The following is a 13625-nucleotide window of genomic DNA, read 5'->3' on the forward strand; positions in this document are numbered from 1 at the left end:
CATAATCTGATTAGTTCTTGTCAAAGTTTGATTTGGGTTTGCACTTTGCTTGATAAGAACAGGAATCGATGAACAGCAATGGGATTGCTGAACTGTTAAAATGAAACAGTTCACTGGCCAGGGATTTCTTGTGGGAGCAAGCATTGTTTTATTGAATTAACGTTCACGCCAACACTCCCACGCACTTGAACTAACGGGCTTCGCCTAGTTTTAAAAAAAATTACTTATTTGTTTGCATAATTTGTCTATGGGCAACTCCTACCTTCACCAGCATTAAGAGTCACTGTTAATGGAATCAAGCAAGTAGAAATTTTAAAACAAGAAAGCAAGGTGTTGGGTTTGAAAGGAATAACTACTCCACCATTTGATTGCCTAATAAATACAATCACAGTTCCATAGATTAATCATTCAATTCTTTGGCTGCTTGAGGGTAAAAAACAGGAGAAATTCAACTATGATGGCGCCTAAGGTTGCATTTGGAATATGAAATTGGGTGCGGTTGCGAATTCTTAAAGCTATTGACTAATAATATTATTAAGTAATCAACCAGTTGTTCTTAAATTATATAACTAGTGAACTGGATAAGCGAAAAAAATTAATCATGTAATTATATTTATTCGCTTAAATTAAAATAAATATTTAGTCTAATTTAATTTAGTGACTAAATATATATCATTTATTTGGTAGAGTAATGTTTGAGTATGTAATATTCTATTAAAAAAATAAAAAAAACTCTCAAATATATGATTGGTGATATTAATTTGGTGATTAGAGTTACTTTTGAAATTAAAAAATTATGAGTTTCAATTTCAATTGAAATTCAATTAATTAAAAAAAAGTTTCCCTTACATGGCATAAGTAAATAATAAAGTAAGCCTATTTTAAAAATAAATGTTAAGATTAATATCTCACTGATACAATATAAAATAATCATTTATAATATATATCTATTTTATTTAGAATATATCCGTAAGGAATATTTCTCAAGATATATTAAGGAATATAGCTAGAAAAAGGGTTTCCCTCCTTCTCTTTATGCTCTCTCTCTTCTCTATTCTCTTCTCTTCGTCTCTATTAGAATACCACTCCTAGGTTGAGTGGATTCTTTACTAGGACCTCTCTAATGGACTTCTGATCATTCTTTCTTTATTTTATAAGTCTGAAACAATAAAAATGTGAATTATATTAATAAAACTATAATTTCAAACTTCATCACTCATTGATATAAAATCTTCTTTTTAGTGCTAATAATAATAATAATAATAATACCACACAGGAGCATCCCAAATGGTAAATATATATATATATATATATATATATATATATAGTACTTATCCTAATTTTCATTGTGAAATTGACATTGAAATGGCACTATTAAAAAATTTTAATTTGTAGATCACTTGAACAATAATTTCTATACAAATCTCACAATAGTCCAACCAATTACTCAGTCCCAAATGGTGAAATCAAGGAACTTCACTAGTAATTAAGCTTGCTAGAGTACAATTTACAAACTCTCTTAATGAATATTCAAGTTCCTGCAGGGATTAAAATTATATATTAAATATAAGAGGATACTTATTTTATTATTGGTTTTTGGGTGAGTCAATGAATTAAGAAACCATTTATTCCCAACATGTATAATGTATATTGACAAACTTTTAAAAGTGCAGCCTTTGAATGGATCAAATACAATCAATAACAAATCTAGCGGCACTTGCCATGCTACTGTAGCATCAGCCAGCAAGTTTCATGCCCTTTCCAGGATTCTCTAGGCATGGCAGGATCCTTGCCCTTTAGCACATCTTAAAAGAAATTTTTTTATATGGACGTATATGCCTAGTCATATAACTCATCTAGCAGACTAAGGTTTAAATCTCTACTCTCAATTTCTATTTTATTAAGATAATATTATATATCATATGTATAATTAATTGATAAATGACTATTTAGTCATTTATATAAAGAGAGATATATTAATATAGTATTAATAATATTGTAATTTTTAATATAAAATTAATTATAAAATATTAATATTATATTTTTTAATATTATATTATAATTTATTTTATATATATTAATAAAAAAAAATTTCTAGATACACCACTAGTATTAGATTCTTCACTCTGGTAAGATATTGTTTTCAAAAATTTCTTTCTTCTACTTATTTAGCATTGGTGCTATGAAGGGAAAAAGAGGGGATTCATAATTTCTCAATACTCCTTTTATAAATATATTTATTTAATTAATTATAAAAATATTAAAAATAATTTTAATTTAGTTGCCCCAATACCTATAATTTCCTTATAATTTCTAATTTCTAATATAAATAAGTCAAGTAAATATAATTATTTTTATTAATAATTACTCAATTAATTAGCTCTTTAAATTAAATATTTTAGTTTTTTTTTGTGGAGAGATAAGACACACACATTGGCTCAGTGAGAGAAATAGACGCTTGTTCAAATCATGAATGCTCTTTAAATATTCTAGTTCGATTTGTCACTGTTTACTGCCTAATAACTTTTTTTATTTATTTTTAAATAGGTTTTATTGTAGAAAAATTATTATCTAGACCTAGTCGACCATGAATTCAAAATACAAATATATTAAATCCATGCATTGCATTTAATAGTTGAATCTTACTATACATCTTATATCTTAGGTTCATGATAGATTGAACATAAGAAAAAAAATCTCTCATTATATAATTTTTCCTCAGAGGCATTGTCTTGTATCAGAGAATAGGAAATTTCTTACCTACACTAAAGTGTATAAACACCTGATTAATAGAAAATCACCTACATGTGTATTTTTAAGTGACACTTGTTATAGGTTGGATGTTCACACCAAGAGTGTAGGTGAAGAGAATAAAAAGGATTTTTTTTTCTTACCTAGACCCGATCTTTCATAGACCCAAGACACAAGATTTAAGATGTGATATATCTATTAAATACATAAATCATACATATTTATATTTTAAATTCAGATAAGAGTTTCTCAAATACAAAATGTTTCTTAAAATAAGCTAACCAACAGGCGTAAAACAATTAAACAAAAAGCCTGTGATAGTCACCCACCGAAACTAATTAATTATATCCTAATTATCAATTAATGTCTGCGTGTGGATGTGTATATATATATATATATATATATACATATCTCATTTGGGTGCAATTGCAAACACAGTGAGTCATAGCTATAGACCTTTTACCTATCATCTCACTCGTTCTTTTGCAAAATTTCAGAGATTTCCTCAAGTATATCTGTTCTCCTGCATTCTTTCTTTGTCTTTTGCTTTATTTTAATAGCATATATTATGATTTTCCTAATTAACCTGAAATGGAATTACAAGAAACTGATATGAATTTTGAAAATGAAAAAGAAATCCATGGTTTCTTGATCTTCCCTCTTCCCTGTTCATCAATCTTGGTTAGTCTTTTTAGAAGAATAGGGAGATATATATATCTATATATAATTCTTGTGTATTATTTGGTGACAGCTGCAATGGGAAGCATCAAAAACGAAATAATCAAGCCTCATGCAGTGTTGTTGCAGAGCCAGGAGTTATACAAGGTACCCTTCATGTTTTCTCTTTGTTTTTTACTATTTTGGATTCTAAAACCAATGGATCAAGTTGATCAAGTTTGATTTCTACATGCATGGCAGTACATACTGGACACAAGCGTGTACCCACGAGAACCCACTCCCCTCAAGGAGCTGAGGGATGCTAGTGCAAGCCACCCCAAGTAAAAATTTCCCCCCTCTCCATAACCCCCCACCAGCTGCCATTATTATAGTATATATCAACTGGAAGGTCTAAAAAAATCTGATAATTGTGCAGGTTCTTCTATGCTACAGCACCAGATGCTGGTCAGTTATTGGCTTTGCTTTTAAAAATGGCGAATGCAAAACAGACAATTGAAATTGGAGTTTTCACCGGATACTCTCTTCTCCTTGCAGCCCTCACAATTCCTGAAGATGGAATGGTGTTGGTCTTTCTTATACATATGTAGTTTTATGCACTAGAAATTTTTTGTTTTCTTTATTATTTATTTGGCAACTGCAATGTGAATGATATATATATATATATATATATATATATATATATATATATGTCCATGGCAGATTACAGCCATAGATATCGACCGGAAAGCGTACGAGATGGGCTTGCCTATCATAAAGAAGGCTGGTGTTGAACACAAAATCAACTTCGTTGAATCTCCGGCTTTACCAGTTTTAGATAAACTCTTAGAAGACGTAAGAAAACCATCCACATTTCTCTCTTTATATTTTTTTTAATTGCATTGACTGTTTGTTATAACGGGTTCTGATTGTTGCAGAAAGACAAGGAAGGGAGCTTTGACTTTGCATTTGTGGATGCTGACAAAGAAAATTACCACAATTACCATGAGAAGCTAATGAAACTGATAAAAGTTGGCGGGATTGTTGTTTACGATAACACTCTCTGGGGTGGAACTGTTGCTTTGCCTGAAAAGGATGTTCCAGAGGCCAAAAGAGATATAAGGAAACATGCTTTGGAATTCAATCACAAGATTTCAGCTGATCCTCGCGTTGAAATCTGTCTTGCTCCGCTTGGCGATGGAGTCACCATTTGCAGACGCATTTGCTGATCAAATGTAGATCATATGATTCTAATAAGTATTAATTAACTAATACATGCATATTAAGGAAAATGAATGGAAATTCTTGCCTAAATTCTGTCTAGACCCAAATACAAATGTATGGAACTTACTATACATTTTGTATATTGGATTTATAATAGATTGAATTTAAGCAAAAAAATCCAAAAATTAAATAATGGGATTTGCTTGTGTGTGTGTAATTTTCTTTGTTCTGGCTGAATTCGTAATGGATTTATATAATAAATGAATTACAAGATGGTGATTATTTGATGATGAACATCTTAATTGCCCTTGAAACTGAACAGTGTTATTGCTATTGATGTTGCATTGGATTGTTGGATTGGAGTCTAGTATGGCAATTCTTAGTTGTAGATATCATATGTTTAATTAGTCAATGACAATTGCTAATAAAATAATCAATAATTAATTTAATATAAAGTATAACTAACCTCCAACCTTTGAATTGTCAAGCACAGACTTTTTAATACAAAATGATAAATAAATTTTCTGCTTAAAAGCTCAATTTCACCTTATATTTATCAGCGAAATTTAATTTAATGCATTTTTAATTTTTTATTTAAATTAATTTAAAATTTTTAATTTAAACTAAAAATAAAAAATTAAGAAATTGACTCTTTTTATTATTTTTCAAATCAAGAAATTAATATATTTAACATAAAAATTAAGGATTTGAGCTTTTTATTTTTTATTTAAATAAAAAAATTAAGAAATTTAACTTATAAATTTTAATTTTTAAATTAAATTAAATTTAAATTAAAACTTTCAATAAAAAAAAAGTTAAGTTAAACTTTTCTGATAAATATAAAGACGAAATTAAGCATTTGCTCTTTTTTTTTACAAGAGCTTTTTTTTTTAGCTTAAAATTCAATCATCAATTTAGCCATTTTTAATTTTTTATTCAATTTAATATAAAAATTTTAATTTAAACTTAATTTAGCTCAAAAATAAGAAAATTAAGAAATTGTGACTTAAATTAAGAAATTAAAAAATTTAGTATTTTAGTAGAAAACTTTAAAAAAAAAATTAATATATAAAGAATTTTTTTATTAATTAATTTTTATAAGCACGTGCATTGCATATGGGTGTGTGGCCTATGTAATTTTTTTTAATTTCTTATTTGATAAGCTATTTTTATTGGAAGTTAATTAATTTTTAAATTAGGATTAGATTATTCTAATTTAGGTTTAATTTAGAGATTACAACAATTGAAATGTTTAATAAAAATATTTTTTTTTAAAAATAATTTTCATAAAAAATATTTTTAATATATAAAATATTTTTCTCAAAATAAATAGAATTTTTCCTTTAGGGGAGCCAAGGTTTTTAATTTTTGGTTAAAAAGGTTTTCAAAGTTTTTATGAGCTTTGTTAAAAAAAAAATTAAATGCTTTGTCAAGTAAAATCTTAAATTAATCATTAAATTTAAATTTTTATTAATTTAATTTTTAACTTTGTGTAAAATTAAAATATGCATACATTTCTTAAAAATGTAAGAAAATATAATAATGAGTGATTTTAATATATATAATTGAATTCTTCCTTTTCTAATTCTTTTGTAATAAGTTTTATAGTAATAATAATTTGTTGAAAATTAAATTGAGAAAGTGAAGATTAAAATATCAAAAATACTAATTTTATCTCAAATTCAATATTTTTACTTGTACAAATGAGAAATATATGATTTTCTCAACTCTATCTTTTTTACTTAATAAATTTATATATTTATTATTAATTAGTTAATTTTTTATTTAATGTGTTAAATTTTATAAAAAAATATATTGATAATATATTATAATCAATATTTTTAATAAATTAATAATTTAAATTAAAAATATTGATTGTCAATTAAATATTTAATAAATTATAATCACTTTAAGATTTTGATTTTAGATTATTTTTAATTTTATGATTAATATGCATTGCAAATATTTTATATAAATAAAAATAACATTTAATTTACATATGAACAAGAAAATTAAAATTATTTTTCATTTTAGTGAAATATTAGTTAGTTAAATGAAGTAATTAATAAATTTATCCTATCTTATTTCAAAATTTATTATTATTTATAAATATAAATGAATCTAAGTTTGGCCCTTCCAAAGGTAAAGGCCTAGCTCTGCCTACTGTTATGGAACACTTAGATATTCCAGAAACAATGAAGTAAATTGTACATGGAGCCCTCGAAAATGTTTTTGTAAGGAATTTGATTGTATCTCATCAGTCGCCTACATGAAAGACTTGTCAATACAAAAACTAGAGTGGCTTTATATTAAGCTCAATAATCTGGCACAAGCTAGCTATTCTTGTTTTCTTTCAAGGGTTTGAGCATTGCCACAACCCCATCAAAAGTCGATTACCTTACTAAAATAGCAAATTAATTCAACTAATTAAAATGTTAGCGAGGATTTGAGCATGAACCATTCTGAGAATCTAGAAATTCAAATTGCTTATAGCCATTGAGATGGAGATGATGGCGGTTGTTAGTCTCAAAAGTGAGCCATGGATTGAAAGAACATGGCCATTAAGGTCATTGTAGGTGCAGCTAATAAAAGCTTCACCTTCTATAAGAATGAATTTATCATATTTTCGATTAAATATTTATATTGAAATTCATGCATGATCAATTAAAATAATGAGTGCACAGATCTCGATGTAAATATTGGATATAAGTACTATTACATTTGTCCTTACAAAAAGTTGAGCTTATGGTAGCTGCACCCTTGGAAATTCTTGCACCAGAAGAAGACGATTGATGGACCAACTCTTAAGCCTTCTTATCTTCTGTGGCAAAGACAACAAAAACTGACAAAATAAAAGTTATCAAATGACAACACTAATTTGTTTGTCATCCAAGGAATTGCAGATAAGAGCCATCGATAACAAGCAACTTTGAGCAATCAAATCTACCATAGGCAGAAATTTGGAAGGTATGATCAGCTACATAGTAATTCAATGACAACTCGATACCTCGTGAGATTCATTGATAGCAAGTTATTTCTACCATTCATCACAGTTTGAACAAAATTTTAAAATTTAATCAATGGCAGACATTACACTTTTTGCCCATCATCCGCCTAGAAGTGTTAAAGGGCACCACAGACATCTAGTGAAAGTAACCAAGAACTTGACCTCCCACATTCCGACCAATTGCTTCTTCGTGGTCCAACACACCATCTGGAGTAGTTATCACAACATACCCATACTGCATGAAAGAGATTAAAAGAATGTCAATGCAAGCAATACAAAATGTTTGAAATTAAATGAACAAAACTGTGATATATTTCCCTATTTGATAGTATAACTGTATAAGATTTAGAAAGATTCGAAAATTAACCTGACGAGTGGGAAGTATTCGCAATCTGTATGCTTCTAGATCCTTTGCCTTGATGTCTTGCCTGTACGTGAGTGCCCGACAATCTTTTATCCTACCTTGTAATTCAACAGTTATCCTCCCCACTCTATGTGGATCATATACTTGAAAGTTCTTGATATACCCTAGAAATATCACACAAAGTTGAAGGTGCTGAAACATGGCACGCACAACAACAACATACTAAACATGGAAGTAAAATGAAACAGAATTGGAGTCATCTCCAAGGCTACAAGGTCTTGAGTTTGACCCCACTGGAGACCATATATATATATATATATATATATATATATATATATAACAGAAAAGCAGCAAAATACCAGAAGTCAGCAAGTTTCATTTGCTAAAGAAATATTGTTGTCAAAGGTGAAAGGTGCAAGAAAGCAAAGCGTACATGGCTTGACAAAAATACAAATGTAGACAATGCTGTGAGGCAAATGTTTATTTAAAATATGCATAAACAAATTGATCTTAGTTTCAATGTGTTAGTTTTAATAATTAAATAAGAAACCCAAAATAAATTTTAGAAAAACAATAATACCAACAAGAAAATTACTATGCTAGTTCAAACTAATTCAAAAGAATAAAAGAGCCAAAATCACCCTCTTAGATACCTTTGGCAAAAGTAATTTCTTTTCTACTTCTGAAATGTTTTGGTTTTCTATGGCCAAAGCATCCTAAATGCACTTAATCAAAACATTGAATAGGGTACTTTTCACAATAGCAGCTACAACTTCAATGCTATGCAATCTTTAGTCACAGCTCAACAAAACACAAATGTAAAATTAAAATGCCTATTGAAAACACAATATAGGCCATGTGCACATACCAGTGCAAAAAATACCACCACCACCACCAAGCAAAGCACACAAAATCACACAGGCTCAATACAACTTTGCCATTTGATTGCGTGCTTCTGTATGAGTGGGACATTGTAGTGTGACTGGGTTAATCCACTATGAAGGGGGGAAATCTTTTTAATCTTAATTAACAGAAACTAAAGAATGTCAATTGGGAAGAGCAGCAGTAGCATTGAACAACGGACAACCAATCCAATGACAATGAGATAGGAGTTGTTATTCTGCAAAAAGCATAGATTCCTCAACGTTTCTGGCATCCCCCCTTCCAGCAGTTTAACATAGTTCAAGAACAAGCAAATCAGACTGACCACATCAGTTGCAACAGAACCAGGGAAATAATTCACACTTAGATCAAGTTGTCTAATATTGCTATAATTAAATAACCAGCCCGAGTGGTGTAATCCAAGGTGTTGCAAAGATTAAGAAACACAAGAAATATGAAATTGACATGCAGAAAGCAAGAAATGAGGCAAATCCACATGAAAACAAGTATAACTCTTGTAGGGAATGAAACATGCTTATTCCAGTTACTGGCTTTGGTTAGGTACAAAAATCAGATAGCTTCAACTATGTCAAGAGACAAAGAGAAAATACAAATGGAGGTTTCCCAACGTTCCCATCATGAAAGGGAAGATTTTTTTGTGAATAATGCACATTAAAAAAATCTCAAAAACCAACTAAATAAAACCAGAGGTCAGCGATTGGAAAGAATTTACGTGACTAAATACAGAAAATCTAACATTTTACTATTTCATAAACGAAATTAAAGCTAACCCATAAATGAAAAGAAGGAATTTTGTTAAAAAATAAAACAGAGTGATTAGATTTACCTCGATCTTTCATGATCTTGAGGAAAGAAGACATGATTGTAGAGATGGGTCGCAACTCCACCGAAGCTTTCCCTCTCTTCTCTGCATTCACTATTGTCCTCAAAGCATCGTTTAATATCCTTCTCCCCATTTCTGCTCTCCACGTCTCTTTCTCTCTCCACACAAAGCCACAAAAACCTTAAATCCAAAATTTAGGCAAATTAGAACAGCAAAAGGGTTTAGAGTGGCATTTTTGTTATTCTTTCTTAGAAAGAGGGCTTTTTATAAAGACTCCCACCTGTGTAGCATACACGCGCCGTTGAGACAAAATAAAAGCGGGTTTTCAGTTTTCTGTCTTTTACTGCAACCAAATGGTCCAAATCCTCTCTCTATTTTTCAATGGACGATCTGCCTCCACCACTACTCCTTGATATCCTGAGTCGACTCACGGACTCAGCCGATCTCGCTCGGTGCCGACTCATCTCTAAAACCTTTAACACACTCTCTCGCGAGGTTCGGTCCATCAACCTCGTCTGCACCTTTTCCCGATATCTCAAATTGAGGTCGCCGGAGACCAAAGACGTAACGACACCCTTCAAGACTATATTTAACAACCTGATCCTCAATTCGTTGGCCCTCGAGTCCATCTCGATTAGCGTGGAGAAGTCTCTTGGCGGAATGTCGTATGACGATGTCGAAGACGAGGCTGACGATTTGTATTTGACAGACGTGGGGTTTGTTAATGAGTGGCTGCCGAGGGTTTGTAGGGAGCTAAGATCTCTGTCAATTTCGGATTTTTGGATTCAATCTTGTTGGAGACGATCTGATATTTTGGCGCTGCTTTCTTCTTGCTGTGAGTTTCGCTTAATTTGATCGTTTTCGTTCAATTTCTGTTATTTGGGATGTAGCTTTTTGTTCTTGAAAGTTGAAACTGATAAATGCCAATGTTGCTTCATATGTTTATGCTTTCTGGTAGACCATCGATTGTTGTATGATTATGAGTATGGTTTGGTTTGATGAGACCATAAATGGAATTAGGGGAAGAAAGGACGAAACTTTAGCCAAATGATGCTTTTGAACATACGTTGCTAAAGAACTTTCTCAGACTCCTGCATGGCTGAGAATTTATCTTATGTTGCTTAAAACTCCAACATAAAACTACGGTGATTTAGCTGATGGTTACACTTATAGGTTGAGTGATCAAGAGCACACAGAATAAAATTTGATTAAATGCATTTAGTAATTCCCCATACTCTGGCTTGCAGTGGCCGTGGGCTAGCAATTATGGGCAAGCAAGATTGTGAGGGAGTCTATGTACTCCAAAGGAAGCGCATCAACCACTGATCCATTATACTTCATTTTTTATTTCTTTAGAAATTTTCTTTCTGATTGAATTATCCTTTAGAACTCTTTTTGGAATAACTTAATTTTATTCATGTATGACACTGAAACTTGTGCTTGCATTTCCAGGTCATAGTCTTTGTGAACTTGAGGTGAAGAATGCTTGGCTCTCCATTAATGGTTTGAATCCAATGCCCATGCTTACAAGTTTAACACTCGAATCTGTAAGACTAGATGATGAGGACCTTAGCAAGGTTAATCATTGCTTCCCTTGTCTCCAAGTTCTCAATTTGATCGGAGTTGGAGGACTTACAGAACCTAAGATCCAGCTTTTTCACCTTAGAAAATGTCAATGGACTGTGTCAAATGCTCCACAATCTCTGACTATTTTTGCACCCAAGCTTGTGAAACTTGAGCTAAATTGTATTGAACCAAGATCACTTGTCCTTGAAACGCCACTATTGTCCGATTTCTATCTTTCCCTTCGGAAAGCAAATAAGTTTGAGGTAAAAGGGTTCTTGGACTTGAAAATCCTACAGCTTGAATCTGCAGATCTTTGTGGCCTTATATACTCATTTCCATCTAATAATTCAATTAAGAGGCTAATAGTTGATTCATCGAAGCGTGTTAAACCTGGTGATATGAGTATGCTTAGCCTGGATATGTTGTTTGAAGTGTTCCCAAATGTGAGCTCACTCACTTTGCGATCTGGGGCTTGGTGTGAAATGGAGACCTGTTTTGTGGCTGGTGGTTTTCAGAGTCATACCGGAATGCAGGGGCTAAAAGAATTTGTTGCACAGTTAGTGATCCGTGATATTGATGTTACTTTGTTATTTATTTTCACTATCTTGGATAATTGCACCAACTTGTCAGATGTTGCACTGCTTATTCACTGTGAAGTTGATCCGAAAATTGCTAGCAACTTCATCTCTCGATGTACAGCTGATCGTCCAAGAGTTAGATGGAGATGGGGAATTTGGAATACTGGCTCAATAGACACTTGGACCTCGGACAGCATCTAATTTCGCTACCCTAGTTGTTTAAACGAGGCAAAGAGAATAAGCCTAATCTGTTGGAGCGGTGCTACGATCTGGAAAAAGGTTGCACTCCTTGGAAATTGACGTACAGGAATTTTGGGGCACAAACTTTTTATTGCCTGTGAAAATAATCTAGATGCATCCAGATATTTTATGGGACGATTGGGGTTGAGGGTCTCACCAATTACAAGCTATCAGACTTGGTATACTGTTGCGTAAAAGCTTCAATGCATACATACTTATGATATGGATTCTGATGTTGTCCGTGCTGTGTGCAAAAATTATGGCAAATATCTTATCATCACACCCTGCTCTATTTCAAAAGAGAAATGAGGTGAGAGAATTCCCTGATGTGTGTTGATAGTACAGTTACTTTTACATCTTATTGGTGAATGCCCACAGAATTTGGGCAATAAATTGTCAATCGTTATACGTCTGAACTAGGATCTCCTGAATGTGTATTGCCCCCCAACACCACCCCACCCCACCCACCCCCCCGTCCTCTCTCCTCCACACACCCACCCCCCATCCCTTTTTTTTTTTGCAAGAGGTAAAGTTTCTATTACAATCATCATGTAGCACTTCCGTGCAGTATTATTACCCTATAACATGAAACCTCCTGCAAAACTTTTTTTTTTAATTTTTAGTATTTTTTTACTGCTTGGCAATCTTGCTTGACAAAACACCAACTATGCTAGAGGTTAATAGAGGATAAATGTTCATCTTATATTTAAGGGAAGGAAAGAAAAGAAGGTAGCCATTGTTTTTCTTTTTCTATTTTGAGCTAGAGAATCATGGATTCCTTACATCTCATAGCAAACATAAGAGCTTGATCAGCAGAAGTCAATGCCTCAAGTGGAGGTGGGAAGCTCAATCCAAAGCCCTAGCATTCTATTCTGCTGCTCTATTGGAATTGGCTGCTTTATTAACATAAGCAAAATGAACAAAAATAATACATTGCATGATCTTAGTGGTGGTGAAAAAATTGCAGAGACCAAATTTCTCTGACAATAGCTGAAATCTCCCATGGGATAGCAAAATGCTTCTAACTTGGGCCTTGAACATCTCCATACTTTATATTTATGCAAGTTATAAACACATATCTTTCTATATCTATAATATAATAAAAAGAGGTCCTTACTTTGATATAGTTTTATAAATTTTATTAAATTTTCAATTGCACAAGAAAATTCTTTATTTTCATAATTACTACATCCATCTATTTTTATCTTTTCCAAGGATAGTAGAAAAAGGAAGAAACAGTTTTTTATACTAATTTTTGCATAATAAATATAATGCATTCCAATTCAATGGTTGAAAATCGAATTGAAAGGTTCACCGCAACATGGGGCGATGTCTAGCCCATGGCCTTGGGCGCACTTACTCCAGCTAGGGAGCCTTGGGAAGCGTATGTGTGGGTTACATGGATTAATAGGCTTGATAAAATTATTATAATTTTATTTAATTTTATCAAGATATGGATCTTATCTTTAGTCTAAGTGTGAGTGATTAATGTTTAAAAAAAAAACTTAATATTAA

General features: G+C 31.5%; 3 protein-coding genes across 3 annotated transcripts; 2 read left to right on the forward strand and 1 right to left on the reverse strand.

Moving 5' to 3' along the window:
* Positions 1–3230: 3230 nt before the first annotated feature.
* LOC110633683 (probable caffeoyl-CoA O-methyltransferase At4g26220) lies at positions 3231–4943 on the forward strand. Its single transcript, XM_058145997.1, has 6 exons — positions 3231–3260; positions 3503–3576; positions 3670–3749; positions 3845–3989; positions 4129–4260; positions 4344–4943. Exons 2-6 carry the CDS (start codon positions 3508–3510, stop codon positions 4632–4634), a joined length of 717 nt encoding a protein of 238 aa, XP_058001980.1. The 5' UTR covers positions 3231–3260; positions 3503–3507; the 3' UTR covers positions 4635–4943.
* Positions 4944–7293: 2350 nt separating this feature from the next.
* Positions 7294–9918, reverse strand: LOC110633700 (40S ribosomal protein S15a-5). Its single transcript, XM_021782423.2, has 3 exons — positions 9730–9918; positions 8004–8164; positions 7294–7871 (listed from the first exon to the last, which is right to left on the reverse strand). The coding sequence occupies exons 1-3, from the start codon at positions 9857–9859 to the stop codon at positions 7773–7775; spliced, it is 390 nt and encodes a 129-aa protein (XP_021638115.1). The 5' UTR covers positions 9860–9918; the 3' UTR covers positions 7294–7772.
* Positions 9919–10054: 136 nt separating this feature from the next.
* LOC110633699 (F-box/LRR-repeat protein At4g29420) lies at positions 10055–12526 on the forward strand. The gene is made up of 2 exons (XM_021782422.2): positions 10055–10561; positions 11179–12526. The coding sequence occupies exons 1-2, from the start codon at positions 10108–10110 to the stop codon at positions 12069–12071; spliced, it is 1347 nt and encodes a 448-aa protein (XP_021638114.2). The 5' UTR covers positions 10055–10107; the 3' UTR covers positions 12072–12526.
* Positions 12527–13625: the final 1099 nt, after the last annotated feature.

This window comes from Hevea brasiliensis, chromosome 4, assembly GCF_030052815.1.
Source record: "Hevea brasiliensis isolate MT/VB/25A 57/8 chromosome 4, ASM3005281v1, whole genome shotgun sequence".
Classification (NCBI taxonomy): domain Eukaryota; kingdom Viridiplantae; phylum Streptophyta; class Magnoliopsida; order Malpighiales; family Euphorbiaceae; genus Hevea; species Hevea brasiliensis.